The 15,679-nt window shown below is 47.9% G+C and overlaps 1 protein-coding gene and 1 long non-coding RNA gene across 2 annotated transcripts; both read left to right on the plus strand.

The window, feature by feature from the left end:
- Nucleotides 1-1,016: 1,016 nt before the first annotated feature.
- Nucleotides 1,017-5,974, plus strand: LOC119961673. The gene is made up of 3 exons (XR_005459709.1): nucleotides 1,017-1,102; nucleotides 4,137-4,343; nucleotides 5,564-5,974. It is a non-coding gene; the product is annotated as an uncharacterized LOC119961673 (long non-coding RNA).
- Nucleotides 5,975-13,890: 7,916 nt separating this feature from the next.
- LOC119961669 (zinc finger protein 235-like) lies at nucleotides 13,891-15,394 on the plus strand. Its single transcript, XM_038788963.1, has one exon. The coding sequence runs from the start codon at nucleotides 13,916-13,918 to the stop codon at nucleotides 14,588-14,590; it is 675 nt and encodes a 224-aa protein (XP_038644891.1). The 5' UTR covers nucleotides 13,891-13,915; the 3' UTR covers nucleotides 14,591-15,394.
- Nucleotides 15,395-15,679: the final 285 nt, after the last annotated feature.

A 15,679-nucleotide genomic window follows, 5' to 3' on the forward strand; every position in this document is an offset into this window, starting at 1 on the left:
ATAACTCCTGCCTGAACCCCATAACCACCAACTCCATTGTCAATAAAATATGACAGAATTTACAGTGCAGAAGGAGGCTATTTGGCCCATCGAGTCTGCACTGGCTCGTGGAAAGAGCACCCCACACAAGCCTACATCTCCACCCTATCCCCATAACCCAGCAACCCCACCCAACACGCAGGGCAATTTTGGACACTAAGGGCAATTTAGCATGGTCAATCCACCTACATCTTTGGGCTGTGGGAGGAAACCAGAGCACCCGGAGGAAACCCACACAGACACGGGGAGAACATGCAGACTCCGCACAGACAGTGACCCAAGCCGGGAATCGAACCTGGGACCCTGGAGCTGTGAAGGAATTATATCCAACTTGTGCTTCAATATATTCAATGATCCCCACCCCCCCCCGTCACGCCAGACTCCGCTGCTCCACGTGGAAATGAAATTCAAAGACTAACCTTCAGAACATAATGTTCTTTATTAGTGTCACAAGTAGGCTGACATTAACACTGCAATGAAGCTATTGTGAAAAGCCCCTCGTCGCCACACTCCAGCACCTGTTCGGGTGCACAGAGGGAGAATTCAGAATGTCCAATGTCACCTAACAACACGTCTTTTAGGACTTGTGGGAGGAAACCGGACTACCCGGAGGAAACCCACGCAGACACAGGAGAAGTTGCAGAATCCGCACAGTGACCCTAGCCGGGAATCGAACCCAGGTCCCTGGCGCTGTAAAGCAACAGTGCTAACCACTGTGCGATCGTGCCACTACATTAGAAAAATCTGTGCCCAATATTACTTTACTGCCCCCTTAAATGTCAGCCATCTCCTGGGAAAACCAGCCCTTTAGTTGTGAATATTAGGAAAGAGACCATCCTTTTAGCCAGACAAATAAATTAATCAAGCTGAGGGACACTGAAGCCTGGGTGTGTTTGCTGCCTCGGGCACTGGGACCTGGCCGGGTGAGACTACGAAGCCCCGCCCATTCCAGACGTCACAGCATCCGCGCATGCGTACCGTTCCATTTCAATCAAGATGGCAGCCGTTGAACTGGGCCTGTTATCGGGAAAAAGAGCAGAAGCTGCAAACGCAGGACCTGCAGGTTCGTATTCCTGGTTTAGGGCCTTCACGTAGTGTTTAGAAACTCTCTCCCTCCAGAGTGGACTCCGTCGCTTCCTCCGGATTTCCGCATCCTTACCCGCTGCCCATAAGACAAAGAAGCGTCTCTTTCCCAGGCGCCAGCACACACCGCGCATGCTCCAACTACTCCCAGGCATTGCGCCTGCGCACTGTTGTCCTGCGGTGTCGATAGGGGACATTCACCACCGCGGGGAATGCCGGGTAATGCAGCCCCATTCATCATCCCAATTAGTGAATAGTGATTTTTGTTTGCTATGATGTGAAGTTTGGGCGAGTGGGATATAAATCATACATAAATCCAAGTAAGAGGGAGACATGTGGCATAGTGGTTAGCAGTGGGACTAAGGTGCTGAGGACCTAAGGTGCATGATGGACTGGGGTTGTGTTCTCTGTCGTTTCTGATGGTCTTGGGCTGAGCAGTTGCCACAGCAGGCTGTGATGCATCCTGTGATAGGATGTTTTCCTATCATGTTTTCCTGCATCTGTAAAAATCGTAAGACCCAACGTGGACAAGCTGGATTTCCATAGTTTCCTGAGGAAGTATAGGCGCTTTTTTTTTTAAGAATTAGAAAAGTACAGCACAGAACAGGCCCTTCGGCCCTCAATGTTGTGCCGAGCAATGATCACCCTACTCAAGCCCACGTATCCACCCTATACCAGTAACCCAACAACCCCCATTAACATTATTTTTTTAGGACACTAAGGGCAATTTAGCCTGGCCAATCCACCTAACCCGCACATCTTTGGACTGTGGGAGGAAACCGAAGCACCCGGAGGAAACCCACGCACACACGGGGAGGACGTGCAGACTTCGCACAGACAGTGCCCCAGCCGGGAATCGAACCTGGGACCCTGGAGCTGTGAAGCATTGATGCTAACCACCATGCTACCATGCTGCCCATTTATGCGCTGTTATGCTTTCTTGGTCGTAGCGTTGATGTGGGAAGCCCTATGCATCTAATATTGGAAAATAGATATCTAATGAGAGGGATTTGTGTATCTAATTTGTGTATCCTTTTTAGCGTGGCCAATTCACCTACTCTGCATGTCTTTGGGGCTGAGATCCATGTAGACACAGGGAGAACAATTTATGTATCCTTAATGAACATCGATATGCAGAGAGGCAGATGAAAATCCTTTAAACATCTCACTTGGAACAGAACTGTCTGAAACTCGAAACAGGAGCTTCAGGAAATCAAAGTACATAGAACATAGAACTGTACAGCACAGAACAGGCCCTTCGGCCCTCGATGTTGTGCCGAGCAAGGATCACCCTACTCAAACCCACGTATCCACCCTAAACCCGTAAACCAACAACCCCCCCAACCTTACTTTTAAGGACACTACGGGCAATTTAGCATGGCCAATTCACCTAACCCGCACATCTTTGGATTGTGGGAGGAAACCGGAGCACCCGGAGGAAACCCACGCACACACGGGGAGGACGTGCAGACTCCGCACAGACAGTCACCCAGCCGGGAATCGAACCTGGGACCCTGGAGCTGTGAAGCATTTATGCTAACCACCATGCTACCGTGCTGCCCCAAAGTACTGAGAAACAGCCAGCTGCCCAGTTGATGGAAGACATTCTTAAAATATAAATTATTGGACATTGGTTCAAATCCTAGCTTGGGTCACTATCTGTGCCCAGTCTGCACGTTCTCCCCATGTCTGTTTGGGTCTCCGGGTGCTCCGGTTTCCTCCCACAGTCCACAGGTTAGGTGAAATGGACACTCTGAATTCTCCCTCAGTGCACCTGAACAGTAACTTCATTGCAGTGCAAGCCTACTTGTGACACTAATAAAAAAAAGACATTCACTCACTTAACTGAGCAACTCAGGTACCAGTCCTCAAGTCTGGTGCCAGACCTCACTGCTCCCTTGCCCTTATAACCTCCGAGCTCCTCTTGCTGTTGTTTCCCAGGACAATTGAGGGGCTGTTTAGCACAGGGCTAAATCGCTGGCTTTGAAAGAAGACCAAGGCAGGCCAGCAGCACAGTTCAATTCCCGTACCAGCCTCCCCGAACAGGCGTCGGAATGTGGCAAATAGGGGCTTTTCACAGTAACTTCATTGAAGCCTACTCGTGACGATAAGCGATTTTGATTTCATTTTAGGGCAGCACGGTTGCATAGTGGTTAGCACAGTTGCTTCACAGCTCCAGGGTCCCAGGTTCGATTCCCGGCTGGGTCACTGTCTGTGCGGAGTCTGCACGTTCTCCCCGTGTCTGCGTGGGTTTCCTCCGGGTGCTCCGGTTTCCTCCCACAGTCCAAAGATGTGCAGGTTAGGCGGATTGGCCATGCTAAATTGCCCTTAGTGTTCAAAAAATGTTAAGTGGGGGTTGCTGGGTTACGGGGGTAGCGGAGATACGTGGGCTTCAGTAGGATGCTCTTTGTAAGGTCCGGTGCAGACTCGATGGGCCAAATGGCCTCCTTCTGCACTGTAAATGCTATGATTCTATGAATCAATGTCCACTCTCCAACGTTACTCTGTCTGATAGAGTTCAGAGGCTCAGAAGAGGAAAGAAATGAGGACATGAATCTGAATTCAGAAATACAGTTAAAGAAACATGATAAACTGAAGGATTTAAGTCACAGTATTTAATTGCAATTAATATATTAATTTTGTCTGACACTTAAGCGGAATGGAAGCAAATTATGGTAGTTGTTTTATATCGCTCTTTTCTATGATTTCGACACATCATCTTTCTTTTTTCTTACATTTAAATGGTGGAGCATGCTACCCAGAATTCCCTCCATGGGCGAATACAGATATTTTAGTTTATTAACAACTCCATATTACAAAAGAACACAGCTGAATACAAAACAATCAGCAATACAGTAGAAACATCCACAATACACCAAAACTGGACATTCTGAATTCTCCCTCAGTGAACCAGAACAGGCGCCGGAATGTGGCGACTCGGGGATTTTCAGAGTAACTTCATTGCAGTTAATGTAAGCCTACTTGTGACAATAAAGATTTTTGTTATGAAACAGAAAGCAATGAATAATCAACAAGAAAACAAAACCACCAGATTTCACGCCAGCACACGCCCACCACCACATCAGCAGAAAGGCTCCCAAACGAGCAACACAGACCACTGGTAAAGGACACACTGATATGGGGCACGGCGGAAGGGAGAGAGGGAGAAAGAACACCCCTCCCAAGAGGGAGCACAGTTCAACCCAGAAACAGTTGTGTATGTGAGTACATCTTATCTTAATCAAAAAGACTGTAATGCGCAGGTACAGAAAGGCTGGGCAGACCAATTATGAGCAGGGTTCAGTTAGGATGGGCATTGGATGCAAAAGCAATTTGGGCTGGAGTGGAGATGGTGGAGGTGCTGCTGGGTTTAACCTATTGGACTGGGACTAAGGAGGACGAACAGGCCATTCGGCCCTTCAAGCCAGTTCCACCATTCAATATAATTAGGGCTGATCTGGTTGTGGTCTCAGTTTCCTTTGCCTGTCTGCACCACCCACCTGCACCCAGAACCATTGACTCCCTTGTCTATCAAAAATCTTTCCAACTCTACCCCAGCCTCCACTGTTCTCTGCGGAAGTGAATTCCACAGACTAATGAACATCGGAAACAAAAAAATTATCCTCATTTAAGCCTTCACATTCTCCCCATCTCTCATTCTTAAAGTGTGTCGCCTCGTTCTAGTCTTTCCCACGGGTCCAAAACCGTCCTTATTATTTTCCTCCTCTGAGCCTCTGAACCCCATCAGACAGAGTAATGTAGGAGAGAGGACACTGATTGTCTTGGGAAAGGTGTGTAATCGGCGGGGCTTCGTTGTCTATTCCCGGCCTGGTCCTAGTGCCCGAAAAAGCATCGTTCTGGCAACAAGTTAAACAACTTCACCCATCCCCAGGCTGCAGTCGGGAAGAGTGCATGAAGCCATGGATATACTCAGGGTGAGAGGTTACAGCCTCTGTATAGTTTCCTGAAGGGGCTGCTCCTCAACTTTGGTTACACTTGAGCCCCAGGCTCCTAATCTTTGGCTGTCCAGTGTGGAGGAGGCTGGGTAAATCAGAAGTACTTCTCCTGGACCTGTTCTTGGATCTGGTTAACACAGAAATTTGTTGAACCTCAATGAGCAGTTTCTCTGGAGGTTGGGCGCCTGTCAGACTGCCTTACAACGTTTCATTGAAAGGGAGCAGTGGTGTCCACTGGTACGCTTGCTACCTTCCACAACTGGTGGGAAACTCGGTAAAGAGCAACTCCAAAACACTGGAAGCAACATTCTGGTTTAGTTAGGAAGCTTCCCTTTGATTTTGTTGCTAATTTTGTCTTCTTTCAGTTTGTTTGGACCACTTATTTGGGGTAACAAGCGATAAAAGATTAGTCCACAGAAACTGGAATTGTCTATTCTGAATTTCTATTGCTATACAGTGATGATGTTTGTAAACTTCTTTTACAGGGTATTAGGAGAAAACATTTTGCAAGTGGAAACTCAAACAAAACATCGCAGAGATGTAACGGAATCATTCACTACATCAAAATCTGAATAACTTCGGAGAATGTGGAAGGAGAAATGTTTCTCTGTTCTATTGGTGGGAAAATATTTCAAACATCAGTGTGATTGGAAAGCAACGAGATACACACACACCCAAGTGAGAGTGTTCCAGTGAACTGACTGTGGAAACATCAGTGTGACTGGAAAAGCACCGAGACCCACACAACACATAGCCAAGTGAGTGTTGCAGTGAACAGACTGTGGAAAGTTTTAACCAGTTACACAGCCTGATAAAAATACAAGCATTCACAGCGGGGAGAAACCTTACACATGTTCTGTGTGTGGCTCAAGCTTCAACTGATCATCCAACCTGGGGAGAGACAACAATTCCAGCACCATGGAGAAACCGTGGAAGTGTGAGGACTGTGAGAAGGGATTCAATTATCCATCCCTGCTTGAAAATATTCAACACAGTCACACTGGGGAGAGGCCATTCGGCTGCTCCGTATGTGGGAAGGGATTCATTCAGTCCTCCCACCTGCTGACACACCGGCAAGTTCACATTGACGAGAGGCTCTTTAACCCCTCAGGCTGTGATAACAACTCTAAAATCTCCGAGGACCTGGTCAAGCACCAGGTGGTTCCCACCGAGAGACAGTTCAGTTGCTCTCACTGTGCGAAGCGGTTCATACGATCATAGACACTCATCGAACATGGACGTACTCACACTGGGGAGAGGCCATTCACCTGCTCTGTGTGTGGGAAAGGATTCACTCAATCAGCCTACCTCACTACACACCGACTAGTTCACACGGATAACAGACCTTTCAAATGTACTGAATGTGAGAAGAGTTATAAAACCACAAGTGAATTGTCGATACACCAGAGAGTCCACACTGGGGAGAGGCCATTCACCTGCTCTAAATGTGGGAAGGGATTCTCACGATCATCCTACCTTGCTAAACACCAACTGGTTCACACGGATAAAAGACTTTTCAAATGTTCTGAATGTGAGAAGATTTACAAAACCTCAACTGATCTGCTGACACACCAGCGAGTTCACAATGAGGAGAGGCCATTCAGGTGCACTGTGTGTGGGAAGGGATTCGCTCTGTCGTCCAGCCTCCAGAAACACCAGCGAGTTCACACTGGGGAGAGGTCATTCACCTGCTCCACGTGTGGGAAGGGATTTATTCATCCATCCAATCTTCTGACACACCAGCGAGTTCACACTGGGGAGAGGCCGTTTCTTTGCTCTGACTGTGGGAAGACATTCATCCACTCATCCCACCTCTTGAGACACCAGAGAGTTCACAAGGAACAACTAGAATTGGATTCTGTTGTTAATGCTGCTGTTAATCACATCCAGGACTGAACCATGTTCATTCTGACAGTTGGAGAATGTTCATGCTGATGTTAATCATCCCACAACTTGCTGCAGTTTAATATTCTGATATGTGTCAAATGAATTTATGTTTTTTCAGCCACACAGCAGGGACAGTAATTTCTCCAGGATAGGAGGAAACTAACTTGTGTCCTGTTCCCGACTGCCCCATTTTAGGGTCTCTTCTCCTTTTTAATCCAGTTCTCATCCCTTCAGTTACTCCCATGGACAGGTCCGAGCTCCCCATACCTTCCAGAGTGTTTCCTAACCCTCGGATCCAGGGAAGGTATCGGGAACACTCCCAGGATCACAAACACAAGAGCCAGTCTTTAGGACTGAGAGCCAGTGTTTTGGACTGATGTACTGAATCTCATCATTAAGGGTGGGATGGTTGCAAAGCCTCCTCTTCCTGTGGTTACACTTTGGGCTGAAATTAATGAAGCCACAGATCTCTGTTTGGGAAGTGGATCATTGTAAACAGGAGTTTAGGGTTACATTGTGCAGGAAGAGAAACAGAAACCAAAACCGCACAAGAGGCTGAGTTGTTGCTGATTTTAGTGAACTCCTTTCCCAGGATATTCTAAACTAACTGGTCTGTAATTGCTGGAACTGTCCTTTTTGAACAAGTGCATAACATTTGTAATTCTCCAGTCCTCTGGCACCCCCAGGAATGGCTGGGAGATTATTGCCAGCACTCCTGTAATTTACATTCTCACTTCAACACGTCCTCAATTTTGAACCGATCTAGGGACAGGGTTTCCTAATCTGTCTCCATGGCCTGGGTAGTGTTCTAACCCTACAGGCGGCCCAGGGATCTGCAACCTCAGAGTCCCTGTGGCCTCACCTGAGTATTATTTACCAAGGTGAGGGGAGTAGGAGCTGCCCCACCTTTTCCTCGGACTGCTGGAACATAAATATCCCGACCCAGGTGTGGGTAGATGCCGGAGACCCCTTTGGTGAGTAGAAGATATAAATAGTAAGAGGAATAAATCGAAACTTTTCTACAGTCATCGCTTCCGAGTGCTCGCTTGCCTGAGACTTTATAGATAGCTGGTGAAGACAGTGAGTTTAGTTTGATTTTCAACAAGGTGACTCGATCTTTAAAAGCTCCTTCTTCATGAGTATGAGGGGGTGAGAAAAATATCAGCCATGATTCAATGGCGGAGCAGACTCGATGGGCCGAGTGGCCTAATTTTGCTCCTCTGTGTTATGTCTTGTGATCATTGATGATTTCAAAGTAATACCTGTTTCTGTAGAACATTTAAACCTGTTGTCTTTATTTTCGAAAGGATTTATCTTGTGGATGTTGTTAGGAAAGTTATCCAGGGTTAGCTATAGAGTACTGTATTCTTTTGGTGGGGTGGTCAGGATTGGTAGTTGATGAATTGTTTATTGTTTGTTTATAAAATGTTAACTGGATTCATAGAATAAACATTGTTTTGTTTTAAACACACTAGCTCTCTGTTGCATCACACCTGCAAAGTGGTCCCTTGTGCTCCCCATAACCACAATCTATTTAAAGTTGTGGGTCAGGTGAACTCCATGATGCACTTTGGGGTTCTCTAAACCCTGGCCCAGAATAGGCTGGATTCTCCGATCGGCAGAATCGCGTTCGGCGATCGGCCGAACATTCCATTTTGATGCTGGTATCAGAGGGTGCACCGTTTTTCCGATACTCCGCCCCCTAAAACGGTATTCTCGAGGAGTACGCCACATGGCGTATGGACGGTCCCCGGACATCACCTGGGACCCTCCCCAATGCTCCAGCCCCAATTGGCCATGATGTGGGACATGGGGACTTTGAGGCGACTCTTGGGACAGACACATGGACAGCAGTAAATTGAAGGGGTGTAGGTTAGGTTGATATTACATTAGGATAAATGGGTGGCACAACATTGTGGGTCAAAGGGCCTGTACTGTGCTGTACTGTTCTGTGTTCTATGTGTCCTCAAAACTTTCAGGGACCTTGCGTGGTGGCTGCGGACTGTGTCCAGCGCTGTCACTGTCGGGGGGTTGGGGAGCCATTCCGCTGGCAGGGGAGGCTTCGGCTGGGGCTGGGGGGATGGTCTGGGGTTGGCGAGGGGGGTTACAGGGGGGCAGATTTTGGCAAACCGGGTCCGCACGCGGCCAGTACCATGCTTTCCGGCACGGCCGTCGCAGGTCACAGCTCTGCGCATGCACGGCCATTGACCCAGCCGTTCTGCAGCGTAACCACAGGTAGAGCCGGCGGCTTTACGCGGAGTGGCTGCTGACCCCCCCCACCGGGCAGAGGATCGGTGTGGGGGCGCCGCCGGCTTTTGGTTGTAGCGGATCCTGCGGACAGAGAATCCAGCCCATAATCGTTCATCACCAGAAAATGCTGGACATATTCGCTGCTCTTATATGCTGTGTCTCACTTAATATCGACGTCGTGAACATAGAACATACAGTGCAGAAGGAGGCCATTCGGCCCATCGAGTCAGCACCGACCCACTTAAGCCCTCACTTCCACCCTATCCCCATAACCCAATAACCCCTCCTAACCTTTTTGATCACGAAGGGCAATTTAGCATGGCCAATCCACCGAACCTGCACATCTTTGGACTGTGGGAGGAAACCGGAGCACCCGGAGGAAACCCACGCCACACATGGGGAGAACGTGCAGACTCCGCACAGACAATGACTCAGCTGGGAATCGAACCTGGGACCCTGGAGCTGTGAAGCAATTGTGCTAACCACTATGCTACTGTGCTGCCCTGTGTGCCTTTTCAACCACCTCATCTACCTCTCCTGTTACTTTCAGGGATCTGTGAGCCTGCACTTCAATCTCCCTCTGTGCCTCTACACTTCTCACTCATACCAGTAATATTATTTCTCTTTGCCTTGTTTGTCCGCCCCAAATGTATTTATTACTTCACAATGTTGCAGATTAATCTCCATTTGTTACTTGTCTTACCACCTGATCACTCGGATGAAATTTTCCTGCCGGTTAAAGCTTTCTTCCTCACAATCACAAGACTTAAACATGTCCCCTATGTCAAAGTTCAAATCATTGATGTATATCACACAAAGCATGGAATCTTATCCTGAGAAATACTCCTCTTTGCTTCCTGCTGCTGCAGCTGATGACATTTCCTGCACATGTGATTGTCCAGCTGATGAGAAAGATGCTGCTTTTCCCACAGGGAACTGGATGTGCATTCCACGGGACTGGGATGCCCTGCTGTGCCTTTGTTTATCTGATTATTAACTGACTGAACCAAAATCAATTTCATATTAAAATAAATAAATGTTTATCAGCTACTCACCAATCAGCTTCTTCCATTGTGCTGAAGTCACCTTGTTTTATAGAATTAACTGAAATGATTATTATCTAAACACCTCAGAATTTAATTGACTGAGAAATTGAGATTCCCAACTGTTGCAATCCTTTGTTCGTTAGTGTTATCTTTATCTCCTAGATTTGATTAACTGAACAATGAATGTAACTATATGATAAATTATGAATTTAAGTGTCTGCACTGATTCTCTGAAAGGGCACCTGTCTAGGCCCACACCTCTACCCTGTCCCTGTAACCCCATTGCCCCACCTAACCTGCATATCCCTGGACACTATGGGGCAATTTATCAAGGCCAATCCACCTAACTTTCCCTTCTTTGGACTGTTGGAGGAAACCTGTTGGTAGAAACCCACGTAGACACGGGGAGAAAGTGCAAACTCCACACAGACAGTCACCAAGGCCAGAATTGAACTCGGGTCCCTGGCACTGTGAGGTAGCAGTGCTAACCACAGTGCCACCAGAAGCATAGTTTCTGTGTCAGTATTACTCCAGCCCATTTACAGGAGCTAATATTTTGTGTAAAAGTCAAATAAATTAGATTTGTGTTAAATATGCAGTGTGTTGAAACTTTTTAATATCTCTGACACAAGTTAGTTCCTTTTGAAGTTCTCTCGCTCTCCCCTGTCTCTTCCATCCTCACCTCCAACAAGAAGTGTGAGGAGTTTGTGGAGTTTCTTTGTGACTGAGATTGAGTAAATCCGATCAGCTGCCTCTGCTGCTTCCCTCCCTTCCACGAGCCCACCGGACCAAACCGTCTCTAAATTTCATCCTTTCCCGAGCCCTGAACCCACATCTTTACCAGTTTCTTTCCCATCTTCCCATATGCCCTCTCAGAGCTCATCTTGTCCATGAGACCCAGCTCCTGCTCCATCGACCCTATTCCCACTGAGCTACTGATCAGCCAACTACCCTGTGTCCACGGATATTGTCAAAATTTCTCTTTCTTCAGGTACTGTCCCTCTCCTTCAAATCTGCCATCACCACCCCCGCCTCAATAAAACAAACCCTTGACCCTGCCATCCTTACAAATTACTGCCCCATCTTCAACCTCCCACTCCAGTCCAAACTCTTTGAACATGATGTCACCTCCCAAATCCATGCCCATCTTTCCCAGAACTCCCATGTTTGAATCTTCAAACAGGTCTCTGCCCTGTCACAGTAATGAAATATGTTCATAAGACCAGAAGACTAGGGTAGTAGCACAGTCATTATCGAGAGACAACAATACCTGCTGGAGACAGACAGACAACAGAACAACACAAATCACAACACCAAGCTACCGACACCCATATACCCGAGACAGGAAGGAGAATTGGAGACGGACTGGAAGAACTCAAAGAGTCCAGACATATTAACCAAAAACAACAGCGAGAACCAAGGAAGTTCAACTGCTCCCTAAACTACCCAAACACATGGACAGTACCAGGGAAATACCACCAGACAAACCCATCGGTTCAGATTGTGAGAGAGAAAATCCGACAGAATCATAGAATTTACAGTGCAGAAGGAGGCCATTTGGGCCATCGAGTCTGCACCGGCCATCGGAAGGTGCACCCTACTTCAGTCCATGCCTCCACCCTATCCCCGTAACCCAGCAACCTTTTTTTAGACACCAGGGGGCAATTTAGCGCAGCTAATCCACCTAATCTGCATATCTTTGGACGGTGGAGAAAACTGGAGCACCCGGAGGGAACACACAGACTGTGCAAACCCCACACAGTCACCTAAGGCCGGAATTGAACCCAGATCAGGGGTTATGGGGAGAAGGCAGGAGAATGGGGATAAGAAAACATCAGCCATGATTGAATGGAGGAGCAGATTTGATGGGCCGAGAGGCTTAATTCTGCTCCTATGTCTTATGATCTTATAGGTCACTGGTGCTATGATGCAGTCGTGCTAACCGCCGTGCAACATCTGTGGTGAGCGAAACAGAGTTAATGTTTGTTTTGCTACTTGTAACAGTTTTGTAGAAGGATCAACAGAATCTTAAAAAGTCCATTGAAGTGAAAAGAAGTAGAAAGAAAGTGTTTAACTCGAGGTTTGACACAGGAAGACGTTTTAATCTGTGTGAAGCTCAAACTTCATTCCCACAAAGCGTGCAGTCTGATTGGTTGGAGGACCAGAGTCCATATGGTCCTCCAAATCTTCCCATTGGTCAACACCACTCAGACAGGAAATGAGGTTTTGGAACCCGCTCCCACGTGACCAATGGGAAGAACTCAAAGGTGCAGAGTCTCAGCCAATGAGGGAGATCCTGGATCAGCCCTGCCCCTCATTCACGATGACTGGTTGGAGGATCAGCCACTCGTGCTAGGACCTCCAACGCTGTCCCCTCTTCCTATTGGTCCGCAGCTGCCGTCAATCACCCCGGGCATTGTGATGCGGAGCATGCGCAGTGTGGCTGCTGGACATGGATTTCAGCGCTTGTTTGTCCCGGAGAAGCGGAGTCAGCGTCAGACGGTGGGTGGGAGGATCTGGAAACACTTTGTGGGTCCGCAAACCTGTCACCATCATTGTCACCTCCCTGGTTTGCAGCTGCGGGGCTAAAATCAATGAGGACTCTGATCTCTGGCAAGGAAGGAAACCCTGGCAGGTGGGCGGGGAGGATTCACAAACACCCGCTGGAGGCCCCAAACCCCCAATAAGACCCATTGATTTTATAGTCAGTCTGCAGACAGGAGCTGGAGAACTGAACCCAGGCAGAGAAGAGGGAGGGAGAAAACTGGGAGTGGAGGAAAGAAATGGTGTAGATGGTGAGATGGGTTTGGATTTCAGCCCAGGGAGGAGGGAGAGTGGGGGACGGGGATTTACAGCTTTGGGGGAACAAGAGAGGGAAAAATGTTCCAGAGAAACTAGAATTGTCTGTTCAGAATTTCTATCCTGGGCTGACAGTGATGACTTTTGTAAACTCCTTTTACAGAATATTGGAAGTGGAGGATTGGCCAACAGGAAACTCAAACTAAACATCTCATCGACCTCTCAAAGAGTCACTCAATTCATTACAACCTGAACATCATCAGTGAAAGGTAAAATGTTTGTCTAGTCTGTGGGAAAAGATTTCAAACATTAGTGACTGGAAAAGCATCGAGACACACACACACACACCTGAGTGAGAATGTTCCAGTGAACTGACTGCAGAAAGAACTTTAACCAAACATACAGCGTGAAAAAGCATCACACCATCCACAGTGAGGAGAAGCTGTACATGTGCCTCACGGTAGCATGGTGGTTAGCATCAATGCTTCACAGCTCCAGGGTCCCAGGTTCGATTCCCGGCTGGGTCACTGACTGTGTGGAGTCTGCACGTCCTCCCCGTGTGTGCGTGGGTTTCCTCCGGGTGCTCCGGTTTCCTCCCACAGTCCAAAGATGTGCGGGTTAGGTGGATTGGCCATGCTAAATTGCCCGTAGTGTAAGGTTAATGGGGGGATTGTTGGGTTATGGGTATACGGGTTACGTGGGTTTAAGTGGGGTGATCATTGTTCGGCACAACATCGAGGGCCGAAGGGCCTGTTCTGTGCTGTACTGTTCTATGTTCTATGTTCTATGTGCTCTGTCTGTGGACGAGGCTTCAACTTATAATTCAACCTGGAGAGACACAAGGACACCGGCACCATGGAGAAACCATGGAAACGTGAGGATTGTGGTAAAGGATTCAATTATCCATCCTTGCTGGAAAACCATCGACGCATTCACACTAGAGAGAAACCATTTACTTGCTCTGTGTGTGGAAAGGGATTTACTCAGTTATCCTGCTTCCAGTCACACCAACAAACCCACACACAAGAGAAACCGTTCAGCTGCACCGCCTGTGAAAAGAGGTTCAGGTCTTCGTCCAACCTCACTGCACACCAGCGAGTTCACACTGGGGAGAGACCATTCAGCTGCTCTGTATGTGGAAAGGGATTCACTCGGTCCTCCCATCTGCTGGAACACCAGCAAACGCACAGCGAGGAGAGGCCGTTCAGCTGCAATACTTGTGCAAAGAGGTTCAGGTCTTCACCCAATCTCATTGCACATCAACGGGTTCACTCTGGGAAGAAACCATTCATCTGCTCTGTGTGTGGTAAGGAATACACTCACCCATCGAACCTGCTGATACACCAGCGAACTCACACAGGGGAGAGGCCATTCACCTGCTCAGTGTGTGGGAAGGGATTCACCAAGTCCTTTAACCTAGTGATACACCAACGTACTCACACTGGGGAAAGGCCGTTCACCTGCTCCGTGTGTGGGAAGGGATTCACTCAGCCATCTAACCTGCTGACACACCAGCGAATTCATAAGTAACTGCAGGGTTTGGATTCAATAGTTTCACTGCTGTTAATCACGTTTAGGATTGTTAGTCTGATAATATTTGGTTTGCTCCTGTTGATGTTAACAAATCCTATAAATGGCTGGTATTTAAATACCTTCAGACATTTCACTGATCTTTGGGGCTGTGATGTCCCTTTTTGAAAGCACTGGCTGTGATGTTTCCCTTTGATTCAAGAACGCCACCACCTGGAAGTTCACCTCCAAGTCACTCACCATCTCCACCTGGAATTATATCGACATTCCTTCACTGCAGCTGGATTAAAATCTTGGAATTCTCTTCCTAACATGGTTGGACTGCAGCGGCTCAGGAAGGCAGCTCACCACCATCTTTTCAAGGGCAATTAGGGATGGACAATAAATGCTGACCGAGCCAGCGACACCCACATCCCATCAATGATGTTTTTAAAAGTCTCAACAAGAACTCATTCACAAAATTATGAACTTTCAGTTCAATCCTGAATTGATCTTGCACGGAGTCTCTTGCCAACTCCACATGGCTCCCCATTGCCATTTGAACAGGCAGCCTGGTCACAGAAATCTAATCACTTCACTCCTCTGTGTTGGTAGTTTTGAAACCAATCGTTTTAATGTAACCCAACTATTTTCAGGTTAATTCAATTTAGATTCATTGTCATGAAAGGTTAAAATTCGACGCTATGTCCAAAGTGGTGGGGGTCAGGGTGGAGCCATGCCCGATAGTGGCGGTCTTTGGGGTTTCAGACCAGCCAGATCTATTCCTGGGGAGGAGGGCGGACGCTCTTGCCTTTGCCTCCCTGATCGCCCGCCGTAGAATCCTGTTTGGCTGGCGGTCAGCAGCACCACCCAGAGCTGCAGACTGGCTGTCCGGCCTCTCGGAATCTCTCCAAATGGAGAAAATCAAATTCGCCATCCGAGGGTCAGACGACGGCTTCCACAGAACGTGGGAGCCATTCATGCAATTGTTCCGGGACCTGTTTGCGGCCAACGAACAAGAGGAAGAATAGTCGGGTGGCCAAGAATCAGGGGAAAATGGACGGGAATCGGGGGAAGGTAGCTGGGGGGGGGGGGGGGGGGGGGGGGGGG

The sequence above is a fragment of the Scyliorhinus canicula genome, unplaced genomic scaffold (genome assembly GCF_902713615.1).
Source record: "Scyliorhinus canicula unplaced genomic scaffold, sScyCan1.1, whole genome shotgun sequence".
Lineage (NCBI taxonomy): Eukaryota > Metazoa > Chordata > Chondrichthyes > Carcharhiniformes > Scyliorhinidae > Scyliorhinus > Scyliorhinus canicula.

Coding starts and splice junctions, on each gene's coding strand:
- LOC119961669 (XM_038788963.1), top strand. CDS start 13,916: ATGGAGAAACCATGGAAACGTGAGGATTGTGGTAAAGGATTCAATTAT.